This window comes from Salmo trutta, chromosome 33 (genome assembly GCF_901001165.1).
Source record: "Salmo trutta chromosome 33, fSalTru1.1, whole genome shotgun sequence".
NCBI classification, from domain to species: domain Eukaryota; kingdom Metazoa; phylum Chordata; class Actinopteri; order Salmoniformes; family Salmonidae; genus Salmo; species Salmo trutta.
In genome coordinates this window covers 37,620,132-37,642,239 of record NC_042989.1, presented here as the reverse complement: position 1 = coordinate 37,642,239, position 22,108 = coordinate 37,620,132, and the positions used below count along the sequence as shown (strand labels likewise).

The 22,108-nt window shown below is 41.6% G+C and overlaps 1 protein-coding gene across 3 annotated transcripts; it reads left to right on the top strand.

Annotated features, from left to right (window-relative positions):
* Positions 1-3,120: 3,120 nt before the first annotated feature.
* On the top strand, positions 3,121-21,529 carry LOC115172944 (zinc finger protein 11). Of its 3 annotated transcripts, XM_029730837.1 has the most exons (4): positions 3,121-3,383; positions 4,790-4,934; positions 18,203-18,389; positions 18,762-21,529. In XM_029730837.1, the coding sequence occupies exons 3-4, from the start codon at positions 18,266-18,268 to the stop codon at positions 21,440-21,442; spliced, it is 2,805 nt and encodes a 934-aa protein (XP_029586697.1). In that variant the 5' UTR covers positions 3,121-3,383; positions 4,790-4,934; positions 18,203-18,265; the 3' UTR covers positions 21,443-21,529. The 3 variants fall into 3 exon arrangements, with proteins under 3 accessions (XP_029586697.1, XP_029586695.1, XP_029586696.1); XM_029730835.1 differs by lacking the exon at positions 4,790-4,934; XM_029730836.1 differs by having other exon boundaries at positions 3,121-4,934.
* The last annotated feature ends 579 nt before the right edge of the window (positions 21,530-22,108 follow it).

Here is a 22,108-nt window from a genome sequence, read left to right as displayed (position 1 = left end):
CTGTCCTTTAGACTACGTGAGAATCTGGAGCGTCAGCATTTGTGGGTTCGATTACAGGCTCAAAATGACCAGAAACAAAGAACTTTCTTGTGAAACTTGTCAGTCTATTCTTGTTCTTAGAAATGAAGACTATTCCATGTGAGAAATTGCCAAGAAACTGAAGATCTCATACCATGCTGTGTACTACTCCCTTCACGGAACAGTGCAAACTGGCTCTAACCAGAATATAAAGAGTGGGAGGGCCTGGTGCACAACTGAGCAAGAGGACAAGTACATTAGAGTGTCTAGTTTGAGCAATAGACACCTCACAAGTCCCCAACTGGCAGCTTCATTAAATAGTACCCGTAAAACACCAGTCTCAATGTCAACAGTGAAGAGGCGACTCCGGGATGCTGGCCTTCTAGGCAGAGTTGCAAAGAAAAAGCCATATCTCAGACTGGCCAATAAAAATAAAAGATTAAGATGGGAAAAAGAACACAGACAATGGACAGAGGAACTCAGCCTAGAAGGAGGCATCCCGGAGTCGCCTCTTCACTGTACAGTGTATTCGGAATGTTTTCAGACCCCGTTCCCTTTTTCCACATTTTGTTACATTGCAGCCTTATTCTAAAATTGATTTAAAAAAATGTTTTCATCAATCTACAAACAATGCTCCATAATGACGAAGTAAAAAACAGGTTTTTAGAGTGTTTAGCAAATTTATACAACATAAAAAACAGAAATAACTTATTTACATAAGTATTCAGACCCTTTGCTATGAGACTTGAAATTGAGCTCAGGTGCAACCTGTTTCAATTGATTATCCTTGTGATATTTATACAACTTGATTGGAGTCCAATTCAATTGGACGTGATTTGGAAAGACACACACCTGTGTATATAAGGTCCCACTCTTGACAGTGCACGTCAGAGAAAAAAACCAAGCCATGAGGTCGAGGCACAGATCTGGGGAAGGGTACCGAAACATTTCTGCAGCATTTAAGGTCCCCAAAAACACAGTTTCCTTCATCATTCTTAAATGGAAGAAGTTGGTGGTTACAAAGACCTTTCCTAGAGCTGGCCATCCGGCCAAACTGAGCAATCGGGGGAGAAGGGCCTTGGTCAGGGAGGTGACCAGGAACCCGATTGTTATTCTGACAGAGTTCTAGAGTTCCTCTGTGGAGAACCTACCAGAAGGACAACCATCTCTGCAGCACTCCACAAATCAGGCCTTTATGGTAGAGTGGCCAGACGGAAGCTACTCCTCAGTAAAAGGCACATGACGGCCCACTTGGAGTTTGCCGAAAGGCAACTAAAGACTCTCAGACCATGACAAACAAGATTTTCTGGTCTGATGAAACTAAGATTGAACTCTTTGGCCTGAACGCCAAGTGTCACGTCTGGAGGAAACCTGGCACCATCTCTACAGTGAAGTATGGTGGTGGCAGCATGCTGTGGGGATGTTTTTCAGCGGCAGGGACTGGGAGACTAGTCAGAATCGAGGGAAAGATGAACGGAGCAAAGTACAGAGAGATCCTTGATGAAAAACCTGCTCCAGAGCGCTCAGGACCTCAGACTGGGATGAAGATTCACCTTCCAAAAGGACAACAACCCTAAGTACACAGCCAAGACAACACAGGAGTGGCTTCGGGACAAGTCTCTGAACTCCCTGGAGTGGCCCAGCCAGAGTCTGGACTTGAACTCGATCAAGCATCTCTGGAGAGACCTGAAAATAGCTGTGCAGCAATGCTCCCATCCAACCTGACAGAGCTTGAGAGATTCTGCAGAGAAGATTGGCAGAAACTCCCAAAATACAGGTGTCCCAAGCTTGTAGCGTCATACCGAAGAAGACTCAAGGCTGTAATCACTGCCAAAGGTGCTTAAACAAAGTACTGAGTAAAGGGTCTGAATACTTATGTAAATATGATATTTCACTTTATTTTGTAAATATATGTGCCAACATTTTCTAAAACCCTGTTATTGCTTGGTCATTATGGGGTATAGTGTGTAGATTTAATTTTAAATAAGGCTGGAACGCAACAAAATTTGGAAAAAGTCAAGCGGTCTGAATACTTTCCAAATGCAATTTACCACACCTAGGGCCTTACTGCTTAATCATAGCATTCAAAACAAGTTATATCGACATCCATTGATGGGAAATTATCTGGAGAGTTTAATACGGTGATTTTATCTTTTCTCTTGCAAGAATTATAATTGATGGAAAATCACATTTTGCTTCTTTGCCTACATCGTTAAAAACGACTTTGATATTCCTGCTTAGTCCACTCCATAACATCCTGGAAAAGGGGTTAATTGGATAAATGTGACAACTCCTCACTTGCTGCGAAAAAAAATTGGATAGTTTTCTTTGTGGGTGGGTTTTCAAAGGTAATTGGGTTAGAAATTTTAGCTAGGCGTGGCAACCCTGGTTCTGCCCACTATGACTAATTTGCTCCCAGTGGAAACAACAAGCGATCTAATTTAGATTCTTATTTACAATGACGGCATACCCCGGATGACGCTGGGCCAATTGTGCGCCGCCCTATGGGACTCCCAATCACGGCCGGATGTGATACACCCTGGATTCGACCCGGGGACTGTAGTGACACCTCTTGCACTGAGATGCAATGCCATAGACCACTGTGCCACTACACTGCATTGCAATCTGGAAAAGCAGCAATTATATTATTATAACACATCTCGCAGTACAATCTCCTTCAGACACATTGCTTGCTAATGACGCACGTCCATCACACAAGGTTCAGGTTTATCAATTATTTAATCAATAATTTTTCGTTAACGTTTTAGAACGCTCCAAAGTAATGAATGTTCCTTACTCTTCTGATTGAGGCCCACACCACCCGTGGGGATATAGCGCCATCTACTGTACACATACTGATATTAAAAAGATGGATTTTGTTGCGTTCATTGCCACGGTTATAAACTGTACGCATAAGTCTCAAAGAACTCGAAGAAACTAAACAGTATTGTGGCTGCAGCAGAAAAGTTTTTGCGACTCAAGGATTTTACATCGAAAGACTTGCAAGGGGTACTGGCGCTGGAAGACCCCCCCATGTTCCCCTTGAGCATGTGTAGGGATCAGATCCGTTTTTATTGATATATTTTTAACAGAAAAGCTGTAAGATTTATTTATTTATTTATTGTAGTTTTTGGGGGGAATCCTGTTTCCGACCCGCATAGTATGTGGCGGGATGCACATTACATTGTGTGATCAGGCATAGAAGAAGCGGTACTCTTTAATTTCTTCCTAAAGAAGAAGAAGAAGCAGCAGCTACCGGAAATGAGTATTTCCTTGCGATCAGTTCAAATTTGAGCATGGCAATGAGGGCATTTCCACGAGTTCGACTGATTTAAGATTCATACATGCTTAAAAACGTTAATATGGTGAGTTATTCAACTAGCTATATAACAGTTTTGTGCAAAACTTTACTAGATATGTGTATATTCGGTAAGAATATGATGCACGCTAGCGAGTTGTTAGCTAACGTTAGCATGTCTTGTGAACAAAATGGGGGACGTGCTACTTACTATACATTGTTTTATTTTTGTATAAATGTGAAGATGTTGTCATAACAAAATGATGTAGCTTCAAATTATGACATGGGCCTATTGTTAAAATGATGCTGTAAAAGGTATACACCCTAACATAATTCTCAACTCCGTGATATGTAGTTCAGTGGCGTATACTTTACTTCCGAATATCAGTCGTCACATAAAAAATAACTCCATTCTTAAACGACGGATTGCAGCACCCAAAAAAAATGACGCCTTATCGCAGGACAAACAAAGGTACATAGTATCGAGTTACCGACTCGATCCCAGTATGCAAAAAAAAAAAAAAAAAAGGCCTCCCACTTGCTATTTGTTGTCGCCTTCCCTACGCCCAAGGCTATACATTCCTTTCCCTTTAAGAAGTGATTTGCGTCTGACGGGGAACCACCACCCAGAGAACTACAATAAGCCCTAAGTAAACCATCTAGCCATGGGTTAAGTTTAACTTTGTGACACAACATCGAGCGTCTGTGTATTGGTTTGACTCCCTGAACCAAACACCCTGAACCGAAACTCACCCAACAACCAAAACGTTCCAGTCCACAAAGGCATATGTATAATCTCCAGCTCTAGCGGACCTAAAGTGAAATGTGACCCTCACTATCAAATATTCTGAATCTAACTTTTGTTCAAACTGTACCATATTCCTGCTGTCGACAGTGGTAAAGTTCATGGCAGTCCTCTGGAACTTTGGGTATATGGTGCGGTTCGGACAAAAGTTGGATTGAGGTTTATTTGATAGGGAGACATTTCACTTTACATCTGGTAAATAGAGTTCCTAGAGATTATACATAAGCCTTTGTTGAAAGGAAATGTTATTTTGGTGAAGCCGGCTATATTGTGGTAGTTTATTTTCCATCGCCAGCCATCAGAACGATGCACAACTCGGGGCTCCAACCAATACAGACTCCCGTTGTTTCCCAAAGCTAGGTTAATTTGAAACACAATAGTAAGGTATTTCTCTCCATATCAGATTCTGCCTGCCACCTTTCAGCTAACTGCTGCAATCATTTTTTTGTTGTGATTTTGATTTATTTACCCAATTCAAAACACACAACCACATGTGGACACAGTGAATTTAAAATCATTTGAAGACGACACAGTGATACACCAAATAATTTAGTTTTCAGAACATTTATGTAGTGATTTATTCATTATGCCCTCTAATAGCTTACATTTTTGTCATTGATTTTTATATACGAGGCTATATTTGAGGCAATACCAACTGTCCCTTACAGGGTACAGGGGCAATACAGGGTGTTGCTTTGTTGAAGAGAGACCACTCCCTAAACGGCCTCACCCACTGGAAGAAAATGGATCAGCAGAACTGAACTCGGGAACCTACATCTCTTGTTGAAAACAGCATATGTGACATTGATATTAGTAAGAAACATTTATTCCAGTGCCAAAATTCACTTGAAAGTGCAAGTAGGTTCATTTTGGTCATAAAGTCAGTATCTTCCATAACTGATATTTGAGTACAAGAGGTCATCAGGACTTAGTTGGGTTTTGATTTCAACAATGCCCCCTAATACAGGATACACAGCTGCGGATTGCGTGATATCCAATCCTATCGCAGAACAAAGACAGTTACCCAGACTGCCCAGCAGTGCAGTGATCAGACTTTGTTTTCATAAGACAACAGGGCTCTACTCACTTTTTTTACACCTAAGTTGAAAAATGTAGGGGCACACAAAGAAATTTTAGGAGCACAACAGAAAATATTTCTGATAATAAAGCTAGAATCCTTCATTTTGTAAATAGAAATTCCAGGTCGCACAAAATATTTTGGCGTATATGCAATTAAAATGGTCATGCTGTACACCCCTGGACAACACATTGTACATTTATGAACTTGAGAAATACTGCACCAAACACCTTTTAGCTAGATGTAAAATTGTGACTAAAACATCCTTGAAAAAAAGTCAATTAATTACAGATTTCTTGAGTTATCATATACCCTTTACGAACAGACTTTATGAAATGTTGCCTGTAAAAAATAAATAAAAATCAGGCCGTTTTTAAGAACACAATTCATAGGGCCTATCCCGGCAACAACGGGACTAAGCTTTTATTACCTCCCGTGCACATGCTGGCAAGTTTAGAAGTGAGAGCAGACATGGGCCAATCCCGGGTGGACCTCTATTTAATAAATCCATTGAATATACACCATCCATAAAGAAATCCATGATATAATTCAGTCTCTGGTCTGGCTTTGCCATGAACATAAAATCAACAGCTATTTTATTCATTAAATAGAAGACTCACTTACCTGATCAATCAAACACTTATTTTATAGTAGTCTAATAATATAACAGAATAAAATACAAATAATATAGCTGACAACATCTTTAGCTACTTTCTATTTATTATTAGGGGAAATAAACCCACAACAAAATGTATTTACAAGGTAATGGTGAGCTTACAGAAAATGAGTTAAGAAATTCTCTTTCTGAGAATTGTAGAACTCCTGCATCTTGTCACAGGAAGATTTGGTCTGGTTGTGGCAGTCCGATAACCACAACGGACGTTGCGGAAGTCCAGAGACGTAAACTTTTTTTTCATGTCTCTGCGACAAGGGAACTCCGTTGCAGCGACAATCTGACTTTCCACCGGAGTATAAGTTAAATGTTGTTTTGAGAAACACTTGTACATTCTAATTGTCTACAGCAGGGGATCATCAACTAGATTCAATTTGTTTTTGAGTGGCTTGTCAGGGGGCCGGAATATAATTAGTACTGCAAATTGATCACAATAAGGCAAAACAGATATTTCACTAAAACAATCATTTCAAACCTTGCTTACATTTGTATATGATTGATCAAATATCTATTATGCGTGGGAGTACTTTGGAACAGATTTCCAAAATTAGTCACATGGAGCTAATATGTTGGTGTTTTTAGTAGTTTGTTCAACAATAAATATAAAACAATTTAAAATAATAATCTATTCATGGGGGGCCACATTTGTCCTGCAGTCTGCCAGTTGGGGAACCCTGGTCTACAGAGAACAGACATGTAGTTAGACCAAGTATTAACTGGCCTTGTTGGCAGAATAGATTCAATACATGATTAATATAATTCACCAATACATTTCTTGGTAATCCAACAAATATGGCTGTTAGGTTGTAAATCACAGCTGGCCTGGTACATTGTTTGCTTCCTCCAGCCATTCGGGATGGACTGTTTCAGTTGGGAAAAGCATGCATTGGCAGACAAGCAGCAGAAAGGCAATGCGGCTACTATTCCCCCAATCGTTTATCAGTGCAATTTTGTCAGCCAACTACAAGAACAAAAGGTTTTGAGGGTTTATCTACTGTTCCCTTGTTATATTTTAGCTCATCTCTCTCTGGTTAAGTTAATTGTTGATCTTGTTGTGCATAACTGAGGGGAGAGGGCTTACCTTTTCATGGTGATTTGATCAACAGGACTGTAAAGTTCATAAATGTAAGAGGACTCCCCTGAGATTTACATGTTTGCTGGAAGCCATTCGGGTGTAATTTTTGGCGAATGCTTTCTAATGATCTGAAGTCTGTGTAGAGTCCGGTTCTGGACAAGACTACAATGTGTTTTATTTACCACAGCGTCTATTAATTGTCAGAACGCACGGCCGCTTTTCCACTCTTGCTGTAGACCACACCCTTAAGACTGAAGTAAAAAAAAAAATGTAATGGGCAAAAGAAAAGCATATGCAGAATTGGTTAGTCTAGTCTCTCTTTAAGGGTGAAATTGTCTGTGGTTGGAGGTAAGCTACACTCTACCAAAACTCATTGCCTCGTCACTAAACTCCATCGAGTATCGTGGAGTAGCTTGCACTATAGCTGTGGTCTAGGTCTGTGGCTCAGTTGGTAGAGAATGGTGTTTGCAACGCCAGCATGGTGTGTGCAACGCCAGGGTTGTGGGTTCGATTCCCACGGGGGGCCAGTACAAAAAAAAAAAGTAATAAAAAATGTATGAAATGTATGAATTCACTACTGTAAGTCGCTCTGGATAAGAGCGTCTGCTAAATTACTAAAAATGTAGGTTGCCTGGTTTCTGTGTCTAGTTTTGTAGCCTACACCCACCGTGCCAGCTCTTTACTGACCCATGCCTCTGCCTGTTTGGCAACGCTTTTCAAATGTCTGACTATATCCATAATCAGTAGACGGTTTTGATGAAGAGGTCATTTGCGTCGCCGAGCAGTGCCCAAGAAATAATTAAATCCAATTTATTAGATTATATCACCCCCCCTCCAAAAAAAAACAAACATGGGTTCTATGTTGTCTTCTCACTTTGCACACGCGCCCGTGTTCCGCGCCCGTTTGTCCTAGCTACATATCACAACGGTTTGTACAGAACGACACATTTCCCCCAAAACATTCTTGAACAGACTGAGGTACATTTGGTGGGATGTGGCTTGAAGCGGGCAGTGATGTATTTAAAGGACAGCGGCCATGCTGACAGCGTCCCACGACCCAACCCCCTCGTTTTGAACTGGCCGTTGAGAACACCTCCATTTCTGTTCAATTGAACGCTGCCGTACTTTGTTTCGTACTGAACACAGCTCATGTACCATACTGCCGCAGACAGGAAGCAGACAAGCAGTGGAACGGAGTGTGTGCAAGCCAGCATTTGAAATCCATGTTTTGATTTAGCATCTAACTATTGATTAAATTTTTCCCTGGCCTACCGGTAGGCGTTGCCACAGACGACAAAGTGGGTAAAGCATTTCCGAACAGGTAGACGGACACGGGTCTCGAACTATGTCTATAGTAGGTGGGCTAATGTTAGATATACAGCTAGACAGAGATCCTATCAACCTAGATCTAGGTCTGTCAACCTAGACGGGTCTCTCAACTAGTGATGCACTGATGTGACATTTTTGGCCAATATCCAATATTTTCCTTGCCCCCCCAAAAAAGATACCGATATTTACAATTTTAGCGGCCTTTTAAGCATTCTAGTACAGTTAAATAGTTAACACACACATGGACACAGCGGTCTAAGGCACTGCATGTCAGTGCAAGAGGCGTCACTACAGTCCCTGGTTCGAATCCAGGCTGTATCACATCCGGCTGTGGTTGAGTTGAGTCCCATAGGGTGGCGTACAATTGGCCCAGCGTCGTTTGAGCTTGGCCGGGGTAGGCCGTCATTGTAAATAAGAATTTGTTCTTAACTGACTTTCCTAGTTAAATAAAGGTTACAACCACACTGACCAAAAGGTAATTTTCCCCATTACCAGTAGGAACATAATCAAAACCAATTTCTTTCACTTATTTGCTGTGCTGTTTTGTTGTTCAGTCGTTTCATTCTCAACCAGGATTTCATCATGTCAAGCAGTGACGTTTCAGCTCTGTCTGTCCTTGGCCTCTCTTCCTCGGTGCGCACTGTCACTGTGTCCGTTTCCATCTTGTCCAGCTGTGTATGTAACATTTCACATAATCCCGGTTTCTCGTCTGCATCGAAGTAGAGGTACTTGTACATAGCATCGAGCATGGTGGTGACACAGTAAAAAGAGAGAATGTCACCGACTCGCTTGTTCACAGCCTGTGTGGGCAGTTTTGTTGAGCAGGTGTTTCAATGCCATGACAGAGGGTATCACGTCTGCTGCAGACACAGTTGATGAGCTTATTTCTCCAGTCAGTTGTTTGAATGGAGCTAGCTGGTGTGTTCATGTTTCGGACATGTTCTCAAATGCCATTGAAATGGCAGCAGCGGTATGACAACCAGCATATTCGTGAGCATGCAATACGACTGTCCTCAGTACGAAATCCTCGACGACCCACTGTGCTGTCAGACTCAGCATGGTCATGGGGCTGATATCGCTCGTCCAAATGTCAGTCGTGACACTATTACTGTGTAACTCTGGTAGGGCAACGTCTGAAAAATAGTGCACTTGGTATTAGCGTTCCACACTTTGGGGAATATTCAGAGGTGGAAAATTTCCGTGCGATTTAAAGGGAATGTATGCATATTAATACCATTTAACCTCACTAGCGTAGGGGGCAGCATTCAGAATTTTGGATGAAAAGCGTGCTCAAAGTAAACTGCCTGCTACTCAGGATATGCATATAATTGGTAGATTTGGATAGAGAACACTAAAGTTTACAAAACTGTTAAAATAATGTCTGTGTATAACATAACTGATATGGCAGGCGAAAACCTGAGGAAAATCCATCCAAGAAGTGCCTTTATTTTGAAATGCCTGTTTTTCCATTGAAAGCCTATCCACCATACAAAGACTTATGACCCAGTTCACGATCCCTATGGCTTCCACTGCATGTGGCCAGTCTTTAGGCATTGTTTCAGGCTTTTACTCTGAAAAATTAGGGAGAAATACCACTTTCAATGAGAGGACAGTGGAAATTTCCAGACATGAGTCCAGTGCGTGACCTGGAGCGCACCTTTCTTGTTTCTCCTTTTCTATTGACGAAGCTATTGTCCGGTTGAAATATGATCGATTATTTATGACAAAAACAACCTGAGGATTGATTATAAACATCGTTTGACATGTTTCTATGAAATTTTATGGTACTTTTTAGATTTTTTTGGTCTGTCGTGACTGCTCTTTGTTCCAATGGATTACTGAACAAAACGCACCAAATAAACTGAGGTTTTTGGACATAGAGGGACATTATCAAACATTTATTGTGTAACATGGTGTCTTCAAAGTGCAACCATATGAAGATCATCAAGGGTAAGTGATACATTTTATCACTATTTCTGACTTTTGTTACTCCTCTTCTTGGCTGCTAACTGTTTGTAATGATTTGTTTGCTGGGCGCTGTTCTCAGATAATCGCATGGTTTGCTTTCGCCGTAAAGCCTTTTTGAAATCTGACACAGCGGTTGGATTAACAAGAAGTTTATCTTTAAGTTGGTGTATCTTTTATGTATGTTTATTATGAGAATTTCTGTTTTTTTTATTTATTTATTTATTTATTTCACCTTTATTTAACCAGGTAGGCAAGTTGAGAACAAGTTCTCATTTACAATTGCGACCTGGCCAAGATAAAGCAAAGCAGTTCGACAACATACAAAAACACAGAGTTACACATGGAGTAAAACAACATACAATCAATGATGCAGTAGAAAAAAATAAGACTATATACAATGTGAGCAAATGATGTGAGATAATGGAGGTAAAGGCAAAAAAATGCCATGGTGGCAAATTAAATAAAGTATGGCAAGAAAAAACACTGGAATGGTAGATTTGTAGTTTGAAGAAAGTTAAAAGTTAAAATATAAATAATATGGTGCAAAGGAGCAAAATAAATAAAATAAATAAATACAGTAGGGGAAAAGGTAGTAGTTTGGGCTCAATTAAAGATGGGCTATGTACAGGTGCAGAGATCTGTGAGCTGCTCTGACAGCTGGTGCTTAAAGCTAGTGAGGGAGATAAGTGTTTCCAGTTTTAGAGATTTTTGTAGTTCGTTCCAGTCATTGGCAGCTGAGAACTGGAAGGAGAGACGACCAAAGGAGGAGTTGGCTTTAGGGGTGACCAGAGAGATATACCTGCTGGAGCGTGTGCTACAGGTGGGTTTTTTTTTTGTTTCACGCTCTGCAATTTCACCAGATGTTTGAGACAGTGGATTACTGAACAAAACGCGCTAACAAAATTGAGGTTTTTGGATATAAAGAGGGACTTGATCAAACAAAACGAACATTTATTGGGTAACTGGGAGTTTTGTGAGTGTAACCATATGAAGATCATCAAAGGTAAGTGATACATTTTATCTCTATTTCTGACTTATGTTACTCGTCTACTTGGCTGGCTACTGTTTGTAATGATTTGTCTGCTGGGCGCTGTTCTCAGATAATCGCATGGTTTGCTTTTGCGTAAAGTCTTTTTGAAATCTGACACTGTGGTTGTATTAACAAGAAGTTCATCTTTAAACCGATGACTAACACTTGCATGTTTCATGAATTTTTATGAGTATTTCTGTTTTTGAATTTGGCGCTCTGCAATTTCACTGGATGTTGGCCAGGTGGGACGGTAGCATCCCACCACCTCTAGAGAGGTTAAATGTAATGTTTTTTGCTTTGGATATATTTACCATATCACATGGAGACCAACATAAACCTTTTACCTTATCATAAGTAGACATAATAAGCAAATTATTAAATAGAAATAAAAAAAAAAACGATTTAGTTACGCATTGAACTTTAATTAAACGAGTTGACTCTACACTATTTCACTGAACAAAAGGGAATATTGAATGATCCCCTATGATCTATCGCATCTCCCATAAACATTTTCAACATATCTGTAAAATGATGGTCAAGAAACTAAAGCTTTCGTTGTCTTCCTTTCAGGCTTCCATGTCTTCTCCTTAGACCTCAATGTCCACCTCTTGAACATCACTCTGAGGCCTCATCCTCACTGTCACTTTCCAACCTTGTTGAGGATGGCTCGTTGTCAGGCTCAAAAAGCCTCAAATTTGCCCGAATGGCCATCAATTTTTCAACCCTTGTATTGGTCAGCCTGAATGCTTGTGTGTGTGTGTGTGTTCCCAAACAAGGACCAGTTTGCGCTCTGAGGCTGTTGATGTTGGTGGGATTTGGAGGATGATGAAGATAACATGGGAAAGAGCCTCAGATCCACAAAGTCCCTTCCACCAGGTGGCTGTTGAGATATGTTAGCACGACTGCCATATTGCATCTCCATCCCAAAGCCCTTGCTTGGATGTACTTCGCCAGCCTGCCAAGAACCTTGCCCTCATCCAGGCCAAGGTGGCGAGACACGGTAGTGATGACACCATAGGCCTTGGTGATCTCTGCACCAGACGGGATGCTCTTGCCAGCATACTTGGGGTCCAACATGTACGCTGTGGCGTGTATGGGCTTCAGGCAGAAGTCTTCATGCTTTTTGATGTATTTCAGAACTGCAGTTTCTTCTGCCTGGAGCAACAGTGAAGTGGGCAGGGCAGTGCGGATTTCTTCTCTTACATCTGCAAGCAGAGTCTGAACATCAGACAGGATGTCTTTGTCTCCCTCAATCTGTGCAATGACTACTGCTATAGGTTTCAGGCTGCTTAGCACTCTCCCAAAATACATCATCCAGGAGGATCCTCTTGATGGGGCTGTCCATATCGTCGGACTGTGATATGGCCATTTCTTCGAGAGACTCCTTCCACTCCAGGAGACTGTCAAACACGATGACAACACCACCCCAACAGGTGTTGCTGGGCAGCTTCAATGTGGAGCTCTTATTCTTCTCACTTTGCTTGGTGAGGTAGATTGCTGATATAACTTGATGACCCTTCACATGCCTAACAATTTCCTTGGCTCTCTTGTAGTGTGTATCCATTGTTTTCAGTGCCATGATGTCCTTGAGGAGCCGATTAAATGCATGAGCAGCACAGCCAATGGGTGTGATGTGAGGGTAGAACTACTCCACTTTAAACCAAGCAGCCTTCATGTTTGCAGCGTTGTCTGTCACCAGTGCAAATACCTTCTGTGGTCTAAGGTCATTGACTGCCTTCAGCTCATCTGTAATATCAAGACCGGTGCGTCTGTAGTCCCTTGTGTCTGTGCTCTTGTAGAATACTCGTTGAGGGGTGGAGATGTTAATTATTCCTTGCCCACGAACATTCGACCACCCATCAGAGATGATTGCAATACAGTCTGCTTTCTCTTATGATTTGCTTGAATTTCACTTGAACTCTGAACTCTGCATCCAGCAAATGAATAGATGATGCATGTCTGGTTGGAGGGGTGTATGCTGGGTGAAAAACATTCAGAAATATCTTCCAATACACATTGCGTGTGAGCATGAGAGGTGAACCAGTTGCATACACAGCTCGAGCAAGACATTCATCAGCATTTATCTGACTACTTTCCTCCATTTAGTCAACTTCTGATTCCAGAAGGACCATGAGCTGTTGCTATCGATAAGGTGTCAGATTCATCATTTTCACCTCAAATAGAAGTAGAGGGACAGAGGTTGCTTGTCGTGAGCGGAACTTTATGCACTTTGCCAGATTATTCTGCATATTTGATGCATTCTTCACACATGATTTGGCACAGTATTTGCAAATGTACACAGCTTTTACATTAGCTGCAGTGAAATGTCTCCACACATCAGATAGTACCCGTGGCATTATCCTGTTTAGATTAGAAAAAAATTATACAATTTCATGTACAGAAATAGTTAAGCAGTTAGATTAAACAACTCCTTTGTAAGATAAATGTTTTAAAATGAAACATGTATGGAAACAGGTGAATTAACACTCCTCAGTTAGCAGGCTCAAGCAAGCTAAAAGCCACATGGTAGCAAAAACTAACTAGCAGAAATTGTTAACAAGTTAGACATGATTTAAACACACTGCTGTAGGCTATTTACTAGTTAACAAAAAATGGTGTCATATAAAATATATTTAATCCCACCCAATATTGTAATCAAAACTTACCAGAAAGCATGTAGTGTGGGCTCTATAGCATCTCATTAGTGTGCAAGATCTTGAGAATCAGCTGTACATGTGATGGAAGAATGCACTGTACGTGATGGAAGAGTGCAATTCCATTGAATTGGGGATAGTTTAACCAAAATATGCCACAAGACCTAGAATTGCCTTGTCTATCCCACAAAAGGTTCACTGTTATAAGCTAACTTTTTTATGAATTTAACCTTTCTGGCGCTCGACAACATCCGGTGAAATTGCACAGCGCCAAATTCATAATACAGAAATGGTCATAATAAACATTCATAAAAATACAAGTGTTATACATCAGTTTAAAGATTAACTTCTTGTTAATCCAGCCGCTTTGTTAGATTTCAGAAAGGCTTTACGGCAAAAGCATACCATGCGATTATCTGAGGACAGCGCCCCCGCTTCCAAAAGCATACCATGCGATAATCTGAGGACAGAGCCAAAAGTATACAAACATTTTCCAACCAAGTAGAGGAGTCATGAAAGTCAGAAATAGCGATGAAATTAATCACTTACCTTTTGCAATCAGATGATCTTCAGTCACAAGAGTCCCAGCTACACAATAAATGTTCGTTTTGTTCGATAGTCCCTCTTTATATCCCAAAAACCCTGTTTTGTTGGCGCATTTTGTTCAGTGATCCACTGGCTCAAAGGCGGTCAAAACATGCAGACGAATACATCCTAATAGTACCGGTAAAGTTCGTCAACATGTCAAACGATGTTTATAATTAATCCTCAGTTTGTCAATTGTCTAAATAATCGATCATATTTCAACCGGACAATGGTGTGTTCAATAGAAAGGAAAAAGAACGAAGGGCGCGCACACAGTCAAACCAGCTCTGCATTCTTCCTCAGTCCACTGACAAAGGTCTCATTCTTCTTCATTTTTCAGAAAACAAGCCTGAAACAGTCTAGACTGTTTCGTCTAGTGGAAGCCATAGGAACTGCAATCTGTGTCCTAACCCATTAGATACTTAATAGGCATTCAAATGAAAACCACCCACATCAAAAAAATCCCACTTCCTGGATGGATTTTCCTCAGGTTTAACTGCCATATCAGTTCTGTTATACTCAGACATTATTTTATCAGTGTTGAAATCTACCAATTTATATGCATATCCTAGCTTCTGGGCCTGAGTAACAGGCAGTTTACTTTGGGCACGCTTGTCATCCAGATGTCAAAATACTGCCCCCAAGCCCAAAGAAGTTAAGCAAAATTCCCCAAATTCCATGGCTTAACTTCCCATGGAAAATTTCCGGAATTCTTTTGTGTGTACCGGTGCTCGACCAGTCGGCGAAAGCCAACATCACCCACGACAGAGAACGGTTGATTGTCAAGGGCAATGAGTTCTATCTTGGCGTTTTTAATGGATTTCGCCTTTGAGTTGTCTCGCTGAAATGTTCTTACTCTTTCAAATGACTACTCGATCCACACAGCAGACATTGTGAGCTAGGTTAAATGCTGTGTTGCACGTGTAGCGCAAAATTTTACGTCATGTACCTACGTTATAGAGGTATGCATGTCAGCTTTGACATCGGTTTTGCACATCGGTGTTCAACTAGACATCGGGCCGATACCGGTGTTGGCATTTGTAGATGATATTGTCCGTTTTCTATGTTCACCGATATATCGTGCATCCCTACTATCAACCTAGACTATGGTGAGAAATGAGATGAATTTATGAAGTGATTTCTATCTCTGGCAGGTTGATTTGCATTTGAAAGTGGGCGCCCCGCCAGTATGAGCAAGTCTGCTGTCGCACCGCCAGAATCACTTTGGAGGGGCGCCTGCCTGCTGAGAGGTCTGGGTATGGTGAAAATGAGATGCATTTCATTTCCCCATTGTGAAGTCTGGTTGGTGGCCCACATTAGATGGAATGCACATTAGAATGTACCTTTTCAACCCAAAATTGGTTGAAGGGTCGAGGGAAAGCAGAATAACATTTTCTGTAGGAGACGATTACCTCGTGCTAACATGTTGCTAATCAGTATAATAATAGTTAATGTTTGAGTGTACTAACTACCTTTTTTATAAACTCAGTTGGCTTACATTGTGTGTTCTAATTGTAAGGACAGCGGGACATACTCATCCTGCTCCTCTCCTTTGATGCTGGAAGTAACACTTGGACTGATCTTCATGTGAGCACAGGCACAGAAGAAAAGCTAGAGAAGACAAGTTTTTGTATCTCTGGCGAGTTGATTTGCATCTAAAAGCGCCAGAATCGCTTTGGCGGGCCGCCTGCCTGCTGAGTACTCGTTGCTAATTGGGGATTGTGAGAAATGTGAACAGTAACCAGCTGGCAAGTCATCATTTACCAAACTGACTATTGCCTTGTTTACCACGTGAGTAGGAAAAAATGAGTCCAGAGAGGGAAACGTTGTTGGATGACATAGCACTGAGTTTATGGACTTTAACTGAGGATAATTTACGTTATCTATGTGAGCGGTGTGGAATATGTGGCAGAGATGGGTCTGAAGTCAAAGGAGAGAGTAGACGCTCACTGCGTCGTAAAATACTGGAGGAATATTGTGAGAATGCTGATTTAACAGAATCAGAGGAACAAGGAATGTCTCGGTTACGACAACTGAAAGAAGACATCACCGAAATAGAGGAAGAGGCTAGCATTGTCCCCACGAGTCCCAGCCAATCAGCGACAGCGGCCTCCTCACAAGCATGCTGCCATGGAGAACAGAATGAAGAGGGAGGGGATTGGTTTCCCAGCAGGAAGCTGGAGGCAGAGCCAGTTCCACATTGGCTCATTAAACCAGAGCAGAGGGCGAGAGTGAGGGGGCTGAGTATTCCATTTATAAAGACTTGAACATACATTAACGGTTAGATCTGAATCAGGAAGGTTAACTGGGCCTCAGCAGCGTAGGTCCTAGCACATCAGGTTGAAAAATGGACTGTTAAAAGGAACTGGAACATAGAACCAGTGTCTCTGTTTTTACCATGTAATTGCAGTAAGTGAACTTGTTCAGTCACAATTTCACACACTAACAAACAGGGTGAGGAAAACGGTGACAACTGACCCCTACCTTGCTGCTAACCTGCTTAACAACCGACTCCTACCTTGCTGCTAACCTGCTTAACAACCGACTCCTACCTTGCTGCTAACCTGCTTAACTTATGGCTTGAGGGCGCTATTTTCACGTCCGGATGATAAGTGTGCCCAAAGTATACTGCCTGCTACTCAGGCCCAGAAGCTAGGATGTGCATATAATTGGTAGATTTGGATAGAAAACACTCTAAGGAACTTATTTGGCAGGCGAAACCCAGAGGACAAACCATCCAGAATTTTTTTTATTTTTTTAGGTCACTCTTTTCAATGGGATTTCATTGAGAATCCATAATTCTAAGGCAGTTGCTTGCAGTTCATATCGCTTCCACTGGATGTCAACAGTCTTTAGAAATTGGTTGATGTTTTTCCTTTGTGTAATGAAGTAGCCCTGTTCAGAATGAGGCTCGAGGGAAGTGTACTGTTTGATAGAGGTGCGTGACCTGAAAAGCACGCTCCACTTTGTTTTCCTCCGGTATTGAACGCAGTTTATCCCGTCTTAAATTTTATCGTTTATGTAAAGAAATACCTAAAGTTGTATTAGGAAAGTTGTTTGAAATGTTTGCACAAAGATTAAAGGTAACTTGAGATATTTTGTAGTCATGTTGCGCGAGTTGGAATCTGTGTTTTTCTGGATTAAACGCGCCAAATAAATGGAAATTTTGGATATATAACGACAGAATTAATCGAACAAAAGGACCATTTGTGATGTTTATCGGACATTTTGGAGTGCTAACAGAAGAAGCTCGTCAAACGTAAGGCATGAATTATATCGTTATTTCTGAGTTTTGTGTCGCGCCTGGCGGGATGAAATATGATTGTCTGTTTGATGGGGTGCTGTCCTCACATAATAGCATTGTTCGCTTTCGCCGTAAAGCCTTTTTGAAATCTGACACTGGCTAGATTAACAAGAAGTTCAGCTTTAATTTGGTATATTGCACTTGTGAATGTATGAAAGTTAAATATTGTTCATAATTATTTTTGAATTTGGCGCTCTGCCATTTCACCGGATGTTGTCAAATCAATCCCGTTAACGGGATTTGAGCCATAAGAAGTTTTAACAACCGACTCCTACTTTGCTGCTAACCTGCTTAAAATTGAGTTCCCCTTTGGTGTGTGTGTATGTGTGTGGTGGTTGCTTTTTAGAACAGTGAAGATTAACCCAACTCGCCTCTTTCTTTCAAGTCTGAGACCAAATGTACAGAGTCACTGGGTCCTGGTTGTGACGGTGGGCAGCAGGCTCCAGAGATGGCGTCTTGGCAGACTCTAAAGAGGTTAACAGTGCTGCTGGAGGACTGCAGGTTTATGCCGGGCCAGAGAGTCAACATCAAAGTAGAAGAGGAGGAGATGACTTCTGTCCTCGCTGATGATGGTATGAACAGAACCGAGTGCATTGACTGTGTTTAGGGCATGTTTTCCTTTTTTTATTATTATATATTTGACCCTGAATCCTTGGGTGTCTTGTCCAATCGCTGGAAGGCAACTACAGAGGAGTTGGGGAAACATGTTCTACAACATATCCTATCCCAAAGTTATTGATTCCTAGATATAGTAGAACTGTCTGTGGAATGCAGGGTGGGTTCCCAAAAATACTTAATAGAAGTAGTCCTCATGCTGTTTTATTCTGTTTAATAACTTTTTCTTTTTATATCTACTGCTATAATGCCAACAGTGTTCAACAATTGATATGGTGTAACTTGTTTCAGCAGCTGACATGTTTTTTAATCTGTTGTCATTCGCACAGGAAAGAGCTCTGAGTCCTCAAGACCCCAAGACAATAGATCTCCTCACAGTTCTCAATGTGAGAAGAGCTCCACAAAACAATCACGTCTTAAACGGCACCTGCACTCTGGAGAGACGCCGTCCCACTGTTCAGGTAGCAAAGAAAGTGTCTCTACTGTGACATTGTCAAAGAGACCCAAGACAGTCCATCCTAAAGAGAAGTGTCAGAACTGCTCTGACTGCGGGAGAAGTTTCTCTTCAGCAGGATGTATCAGGAAACGCATGCCGTTGTTCCATTCAGGAGAGAAACCCTTCCACTGCCTAGAGTGTAGTAAGAAGTACACTAGATCAGATCAGTTGAAAGATCATATGGTTATATGCTCTGGTGTGAGACCTTACCAATGCTCTGACTGTGAAAAACAATGTCAAGAAGTATCACATGCTGTAGTAAAAAGTTCTGATCCTAATCATGTGTTAGTACATTCTGGAGAGAAATTGTATAAATACCCTTACTGTGAGAAGACTTTCACAGCATCAGACCATACTCAACAGCTGTATACACACACTGGAGAGACACCTTACTGTTGTTCAGATTGTAATTCATATTTCATTAATGCATTACAATTTAAGAGACATAAGCAAGAGCACACTGGAGAGAAGCCTCACGTCTGCTCCAAATGCGATCTTTGTTTCTTTATAGTAGAGGACTTAAAAGCACATGAAATGATTCACACAGAGAAGCTTCACCCCTGTTCTGACTGTGGGCAAACATTTTCTACAGCGCGGTATTTAACTAAACACAAGCGGATACATTTAGGGATTAAGCCTTTCTGCTGCACCCAATGTGACAAAGGGTACACCAATTCAGATCAGTTAAAAGTTCATATGATGACGCATACTGGGGAGCGGCCTTACCAATGTGGTCAATGTAAGAAGAGTTTTAAAACCAAGCCGCATCTTAAATACCACCTGTTAATTCATGAGGTAGGGATGTTTCACCACTGCCCTGACTGTGATCAAAGGTTCTCTGCTGAGGAAACTTTAAAGGAACACATGCAGTTACACATGAGAGAGAAACCTTTCCACTGTCTGCAATGTGAGAAGAGGTACAGTACTTCAGATGGATTGAAAGAACATATGATGACTCATACTGATTCTGTTGGGTCACCAAGTACCAGAAATGTAGAAGAACAATGTCAGGAAATACATGCTGTTGAAAAAAGTTCCAATATTAATCAACACCTGCATGAACATTCTGTAGAGAACCCTCACCCTCATCAGTGTCCTCACTGTGAGAAGGGTTTCTCAAAACAGTCGTATCTTAAAGAACACTTGCTTTTACACGCTTGTGAGATACCTTACCAGTGTAAGAAAAGTTATCCGACTTCCAGAAAATTAAAAGATCGTCAGGCAAACTCGCATATAGAAAGGCCTTGTATTTGTTCTGACTGTGGAAAGAGCTTTGCTCAACTACGCAGCCTTACTAGGCACCAGCAAATACACACTGGGGAAAAGCATCACCAGTGCCCCATCTGTGAGAAGAGTTTCTACAGAAAATCTAATCTGCAACAACACTTGGCAGTACATGCTGGCAAGAAACCTTACCAGTGCTCTCATTGTGAGAAGAATTTCTCAAGACAATTACAACTTAAGATACATATGTACTCGCACACTGGGGAGCAAACTTACCATTGTACCGATTGTAATTCATTTTTCCTTTATGCATTACAATTTAAGAGACACATGCAAGAGCACACTGGAGAGAAGCCTCACCTCTGCTCTGACTGTGGTCTAACCTTTCATATCGAAGAGGACTTAAAAGCACATGAAAGGATTCACAGAGGAGAGAAGCCTCATCACTGCTCTGACTGTGGGCGAAATTTCTCCTCAGCAGGATGCTTAAATCAACACAAGCTCTTACATCTGGGACATAAATCTTTCCAATGTGAGCAATGTGATAAGAAGTTCTCAAGATCAGTTCAGTTGAAAGTTCATATGTCAAGACATACTGGAGAGAAACCATATCAATGTTCTGAATGTGATAAAAGCTATTGTCTTTCCAACCTCTTACAAAAACATCAGAGTATAACACACAGGGGAGAAAAACCTTACCTTTGCTCTGACTGTGGAAAGTGTTTTGGTTACCGACACCAACTCATAGTCCACCAGCGAATGCACACTGGGGAAAAGCCTTTTGTCTGCTCTGAGTGTGGAAAACAGTATTCCAATACATGTGGCTTGAAAATACATCAGCGAACACATACTGGAGAGAAACCGTACCAATGTCCTGACTGTGATCAATGTTTCATCAGGGTAGATTCCCTTAAACACCATCAATCATTGACGCATACAGGGAAGTGGCCTTTCAACTGCATTATTTGTGGAAAAGGTTTTTCGTCTAGCTGTGAGCTAAAAGGCCACATGCGCAGTCATAGTGGCGATAAGCCTTATCAATGCCCCGTCTGTGAGAAGCGTTTCACGCTCGCGGGAACATGTCGAAAACACCAGAAAACTCACACCGTGAGAGAGAAACCTCATGCCTGTACTGAATGCGAAAAGAGTTTCGTAAATGTACAAAGACTAAAGGTACACAAGAGAGTACATACTGGTGAGAAACCATACCACTGCTCTGACTGTGGGAAGAACTTCACTCAATTGACAAGCTTAAATAGGCACAAGGTCAAACAACACAAAAGGACATAGAAGAAAGCCGTCTGCCTCCCGAGTGGCGCGGTGGTCTAAGGCACTCCAGTGCTAGCTGTGCCACTAGAGATTCTGCGTTTGAGTCCAGGCTCTGTCGCAGCCGGCCGCGACCGGGAGACCCATGGGGCGGCGCACAATTGGCCCAGCGTCGTTCGGGGAGGGTTTCACCGGCAGGGATATCCTTGTCCCATCGCGCACTATCGACTCCTGTGGCGGGCCGGGCACAGTGCACGCTGACACGATCGCCTGATGTACGGTGTACGACACATTGGTGCGGCTGACTTCTGGCTTATGTGGGCATTGTGTCAAGAAGCAGTGTTTCGGAGGATGCATGGCTCTCGACCTTCGCCTCTCCTGAGTCTGTACGGATGAGACAAGACTGTAACTACCAATTGGATACTATGAAATTGGGGAGAAAAGGGGGGGGGGGAACTGAACATGGCCAAGAAAAATATCACTGTACTGCTACCATCCTTCAGAAAGTATTCCCACTCCTTGACCTTTTTCCACATTTTGTATTACAGCCTGAATTTTTTTAAATGGATTAAATTGAGACTTTTTGACACTGGCTCCATGTCAGTGGAATTATGTTTAGGGACATTTTTACTTTCATAAAACATGAAAAGCTGAAATGTCTTGAGTCAATCATATTCAACCTCCTCTCCT

Bases quoted from the DNA above. Each gene is read 5' to 3' on its own strand.
- LOC115172944 (XM_029730835.1), top strand. From the start codon at position 3,363: ATGCTTAAAAACGTTAATATG. The intron at 3,384-18,202 runs GTGAGTTATTCA...CTTTCTTTCAAG, and splicing joins TGCTTAAAAACGTTAATATG to TCTGAGACCAAATGTACAGA. The intron at 18,390-18,761 runs GTATGAACAGAA...TCATTCGCACAG, and splicing joins TTCTGTCCTCGCTGATGATG to GAAAGAGCTCTGAGTCCTCA.